The sequence below is a fragment of the Haliotis rufescens genome, unplaced genomic scaffold (genome assembly GCF_023055435.1).
Source record: "Haliotis rufescens isolate VD_foot unplaced genomic scaffold, xgHalRufe1.0.p SCAF_2, whole genome shotgun sequence".
In the NCBI taxonomy this organism is placed as follows: domain Eukaryota; kingdom Metazoa; phylum Mollusca; class Gastropoda; order Lepetellida; family Haliotidae; genus Haliotis; species Haliotis rufescens.
Window position 1 is genome coordinate 85848 of NW_025963890.1, and position 6000 is coordinate 91847.

General features: G+C 49.6%; 2 protein-coding genes across 2 annotated transcripts in view; both read right to left on the reverse strand.

The window, feature by feature from the left end:
- The window catches only part of LOC124119634, a 46021-nt gene extending 40314 nt beyond the window's left edge, over nucleotides 1–5707 (reverse strand). Inside the window, exon 1 of the mRNA XM_048399434.1 lies at nucleotides 4806–5707. The gene's annotated coding sequence lies outside the window, so the exon portion shown is untranslated. The remainder of the gene's footprint in view (nucleotides 1–4805) is intronic.
- Nucleotides 2161–3282, reverse strand: LOC125381852 (extensin-like). The gene has a single exon (XM_048399168.1). It carries the CDS (start codon nucleotides 3280–3282, stop codon nucleotides 2161–2163), a length of 1122 nt encoding a protein of 373 aa, XP_048255125.1.
- Nucleotides 5708–6000: the final 293 nt, after the last annotated feature.

A 6000-nucleotide genomic window follows, 5' to 3' on the forward strand; every position in this document is an offset into this window, starting at 1 on the left:
TTTCACCAGTCAACGGTCCGTGCTACGAAGCTCTTTGAGCATAGACTTTCAGAGGAAAACAGTTACGTTACTGGTCATATAGTCTGTCTCACAGTCCCTCAGCCATATAACTTGCCCTACCACCCAGCCCTTGTCGTAATGATGTCGCCCTAAATGAAGCAAGTCTAGATTTCCTACAGGTCTCCCTCCAATATCACTGGGGCTCCTTTTCAATTAAATGTAGTAGATTATTTCTATCAAAATAATATATTTTCAGAGATAAAGCGTTAGTCAACTGGTCATATGTCAGATGTTTCGGAGGAGATGGAGGTGGGGTAAAGCTGAGACGGGGTGGTGTGAAGGCGAGATTGGGTGGGGTGAAGGTGGGTTAGGATGGTATGAATGTGATTAGATGAAGGTGGGATGGGATTGGATGGAGGTGAGATGGGATGAAGGTGGGATGGGGTGAAGGTGGGATCGGATGAAGGTGGGATGGGGTGAAGGTGGGATCGGATGAAGGTGGGATGGGATCGGGTGAAGGTAGGATGGGATCGGGTGAAGGTGGGATGGGGTGAAGGTAGGATGGGATCGGGTGAAGGTGGGATGGGGTGAAGGTAGGATGGGGTGAAGGTAGGATGGGATGAAGATGAGATGGGATGAAGATGAGATGGGATCGGGTGAAGGTGGGATTAGGTGAAGGTAGGATGGGGTGAAGGTGGGATAAGGTGAAGGTGAGATGGGATGAAGGTGGGATGGGATAAGTTGAAGGTGGGACGGGATGAAGGTTGGATGGCATTTGGTGAACTTGGGACGGGATGAAGGTGGGATTAGGTGAAGGTGCGGTTGGATGAAGGTGAGACGGGATGAAGGTGGGATGGGATAAGTTGAAGGTGGCACGGGATGAAGGTGGGATGGCATTTGGTGAACGTGGGACGGGATGAAGGTGGGATGGCATTTGGTGAAGGTGGGGTTGGATAAAGGTGGAGTGGGAGTGGATTAAGGTGGGACGGGATGAAGGTGGGATGGGATTGGGTGATGGTGGGGTTGGATGAAGATGGGATGGCATTTGGTGAAGGTGGGATGGGATGAAGGTGGGATTGGATGAGGTGAAGGTGGGACGGGTTGAAGGTGGGATGATTGGTTGAAGGTGGGATGAAGGTGGGATGGGATAAAGGTGGGATGGGTTGAAGGTGGGATGGGTTGAAGGTTGGATGGGATGGGTTGAAGGTGGGATGGGTTAAAGGTGGGATGGGTCGAAGGTGGGATGGGATTGGGTGAAGGTTGGGTTGGATGAAGGAGGGATTGGTTGAAGCAGGGATTGGGTGACGGTGGGACGGGATGAAGGTGGGATGGGGTGAAGGTGGGATTGGATGAGGGTGGGATGGGGTGAAGGTGGGATGGGGTGAAGCTGGGATGAGGTGAAGGTGGGACGGAGTGAGGGTGTGATGGCATTTGGTGAAGGTGGGGTTGGATGAAGGTGGGAGTGGATTGGGTGAAGGTGGGGTTGGATGAAGGTGGGATGGGATGAGTTGAAGGTGGGACTGGATGAAGGTGGGATGGGATTGGGTGGAGATGTGATAGAATTGGGTGTAGTTGGGACGTATGAAGCTGGGATGGGATTGGGTGAAGGTGGGATGGGGTGAAGGTTGGATGGGATGAGTTGAAGGTGGACTGGATGAAGGTGGGATGGGATTGGGTGGAGGTGTGATGGGATTGTGTGAAAGTGGGATAGGGTGAAGGTGGAATGGGATTGGGTGAAGGTGGGATTGGATGAAGGTGGGATGGGATTGGGTAAAGGTGGGATGGGATTGGGTGAAGGTGGGATGGGATTGGGTGAAGGTGGGATGGGATGAGTTGAAGGTGGGACTCGATGAAAGTGGGATGGGATTGGGTGAAGTTGGGACGTATGAAGGTGGGATGGGATGGGATGAAGTCGGGATGGGATTGGCTGAAGGTGAGATGGGATGAAGGTGGGATGGGATTAGTTGAAGGTGGGATGGGATGAAGGTGGGATGGGGGTGAAGGTGGGATGGGTGAAGGTTGGATGGGATGAGTTGAAGGTTGGACTGGATGAAGGTGGGATGGGATTGGGTGAAGTTGGGACGTATGAAGGTGGGATGGGATGGGATGAAGTCGGGATGGGATTGGCTGAAGGTGAGATGGGATGAAGGTGGGATGGGATTAGTTGAAGGTGGGATGGGATGAAGGTGGGACGGGATGAAGGTGGGATGGGATTGGGTGAAGTTGGGATGGGATTAGTTGAAGGTGGGATGGGATTGGGTGAAGGTGGGATTGGGTGAAGGTGGGATGGGATGAAGGTGGGAAGTATGAAGGTGGGATGGGATTGGTGAAGTCGGGATGGGATTGGGTGAAGGTGGGATGGGATGGGCTGAAGTCGGGATGGGATAGGGTGAAGGTGTGATAGGATGGGGTGAAGGTGGGATGGGATGGGGTGAAGGTGGGATGGCATTTGGTGAAGGTGGGATGGGATGGGGTGAAGGTGGGGTGGCATTTTGGTGAAGGTGGGATTGGTGAAGGTGGGATTGGGTGAAGGTGGGATGGGATGAAGGTGGGATGGGATGAGTTGAAGGTGGGTCTGGATGAAGGTGGGATGGGATTGGGTGGAGGTGTGATGGGATTGGGTGAAGTTGGGACGTATGAAGGTTGAATGTGATGAGGTGAAGTCGGGATGGGTTTGGGTGAAGGTGTGATGGGATGGGGTGAAGGTGGGATGGCATTTGGTGAAGGTGGGATGGGATGAGGTGAAGTCGGGATGGGTTTGGGTGAAGTCGGGATGGGATTGGGTGAAGGGTGGGATGGGATGGGGTGAATCGGGTAGGATGGGGTGAAGATGGGATGGCATTTGGTGATGGAGGGATGGCATTTGGTGAAGGTGGGATGGGATGGGGTGAAGGTGGGATTGGTGAAGGTGAGATGGGATGAAGCTGGGGTGGGACGTATGAAGGTTGGATGGGATTGGGTGAAGGTGGGATGGGATGGGGTGAAGTCGGGATTGGATGGGGTGAAGATGTGATGGCATTTCGTGAAGGTGGGATGGGATGAAGGTGGGATGGGATGGGGTGAAGGTGGGATGGGATGAAGGTGGGATGGGATGAAGGTGGGATGGGATCGGATGAAGGTGGGATGGGGTGAAGGTGGGATGGGATGAAGGTGGGATGTGATGGGGTGAAGGTGGGATGGGATGAAGCTGGGGTGGGACGTATGAAGGTGGGATGGGATTGGGTGAAGGTGGGATGGGGTGAAGGTGGAATGGGATTGGGTGAAGGTGGGATGGGACGTCATCACGTCACAGGCAGCATGGGTTGTATACTCCCCAGGGAGCTGAAAATTAAAATCGGGTACACACTGATTCATTGACCGGGGTAATAATGTAGCTCTGTGGGCATGCATCTTGTGTTTTTAACCAAACGCAATATAAGTTCGCATCATAATTATCATAGCTGTCAGTGTCATAAACTACCCTGCTCTGTTCCTGAACACGGGCCACAGATTAACAGTATGTAGGAAGCTGTGTGGACCAGAGTGAGGGTGTGTAGTGTTAGATACACGGAAGATGGGCAAATGCTCCAGGCTCTTTCTGCATCACAGAACGTCGCCAACATGAATTCCAATAAAAGTTATTTCACTAATACATATTAAAAAATATGCAAACATTCAAATTGTTAGGTATTTAACAGTTTATGCACACAAGCGATTTTATCAAACACAGATTGCCACCTCCAACGTCACCGAGACGCCTGTAGGCCAAGCTTTGAAAGTAAACACTGTTGAGGCATACGTCTAATGTTACATTATTGTACAGGTATGAATGGGGTTATATTTACATGCATAATCATACATAAGTATTCATGCCTCAGTGGTCATGCATTACTCTGTGTTTGTATTCTTCCAATAAAAAGGCGTATGAGGAGGTTTGAATAGCAACCGTTGACACTATCACACACCACGTGACAAGGTGAAAGACACATTGAACGCCTCTCACAACACAACCCCCGGTCTATTTCAGTTTATTTCGTGGTCAAGTCATTGTTTTTTCAAACGAACCTATATTTTATTCAAGTGATTAATTTAGAAATGGGTCTGCACACAGAATCTCCAAGGAAGCAGCCAGTCTTCACTTTAAGTACTATGCGTTTCTACCAAGCATGATACGCTACACTAAACAGCGTAATGACACTGTCACTGTCCACATTAAGCATTCAACAGTACTGTATCCATTTCAACTGGCTTAATACCTGCAAATAGTAGCTTCTTTGAGAGGCATTTAGAAGTCGGAGTACTCAGTAAGGATAAGATATATGCATGATAACTTCTTTATTACAATTAGGAGCGACGTTTCGGTGTAGGTTCTAACACTGTTATCAAGGAAGTGATGTACAGAGTATGGTTGACAAGTATATATACAGGATAGGAAGGAGTGTTATACAGTGGAGTAGGTTTAAGACGCAGTTTCACTGGAGTGGAGAAGCCTGCTATGTAAGAAGGGTAAAACACATTGGCCGGTGAAGCCTGTAATAAACACAGAAGGGTGAAGCCTGTAATATAAACAACAAAGGGATTGTAATTGAATAAAAAAGCTGTTCATCCATATATCTTATCCTTCCTTACTACAAATAGTAGAGAGTAGCTGTTTTGGGAACCCGCTACGAGTTTCGCAAAGCCATTAAGTCTGGCTTGTGTTGAAGGCGAGTCTGACTGATAGGGCGACCCAACACTCTATAGCAGTCCAGTAATGTGTCCAAAGGATGTCCAATTGACATGACTGAAGGGAAATGAGACATTATATAAGTAAATAGATTACTCACCAAATGTAGAAGAGACGTCTTAGCACACTACATGTCTTACATATTTCCTAATATCATATTGAATAACGTTTACATACTGCCTAAAACAGGCTATTAATAGCGTTTGGGGAATCCTGACGTACACGTCTGTTGAAGTGTTTGTCAATGACGGACTGGAGGTCGCTTATCGGGCCTTTACACAGGATGGCGGCCTTTGTGCCTACCGTGTGCGACCATGAAATTTGCCAGGTCGTCGTTGGAGGCTCAACGTAGGCAGAATGGTTGCCTAGGTCGTTCCAAGGTGGTACACAGGAGGTTCAGACATCGCGATGGACGCCATGGTCGCCGTGAATTATTGAACATGTTCAGAACAGTCGCACAAAGGTCGCCAAGGAGATTGGTTGCTCAAAGGAGGCACAAGCATTGCCGTTGTTGCAGAATGAAGGCACAGTGGTCACCCAATGGTCGCCAGGTAGAAGATGCGTTCTGCTGCAAATGTATTCCGTTAATCTGGGCGATGCTTCTTACTCCCATGTGCCTCCTTTGGGCGACCAACAGCGTGCACTGAACGATGACTGTAGCGAACGCCGTGCCTCCATTCGGCGACCCCGGCAACCCTTGAGACACCACGGCAATGCTTCTGTCTCTTTTCTGCCTCCCTTGAGCTACCTGTAGTGCCTCCTCAGCCTGCCTATAAATAGAGGGTTTGTACCTGCAGTGTTTCACTGTGGTTGCAGACGCTGAACAACTCGAGCAGTAACTGCTGAACAACTGCTGGAGCAGTTACACAGAAACATGATTTTCTGGGTTTAGGCGACCATTGAGCGTCCTGGCCAGTTTTTGATCGCTCAAAGGTGGCACAAAGGTCGCAGCCCTGTGTAAAGGAGGCTTTAGTTGCAAACTCAAAAGTGAGACGCAACACTACCGCGTGCACTGCTGATAACAGAACACCCCCGTCACGCTAGGACTGATCTGTTTGTTTGTGGTGTAACGCCGCGCTCAGCAATATTCCAGCTATGTGACGGCGGTCTGTAAATAAGTCTGGACCAGACACTCCAGTGATTCACATCATGAGCATCGATCCACGCAATTGGGATACGATTACATGCATCAACCAAGTCAACGAGCCTAATCCCCCGATCCCGTTAGACTTTTACGACAAGCACGGTCGCCTCTTATGGCAAGCATGGGTTGCCTAACACACTTCTACCCGGAT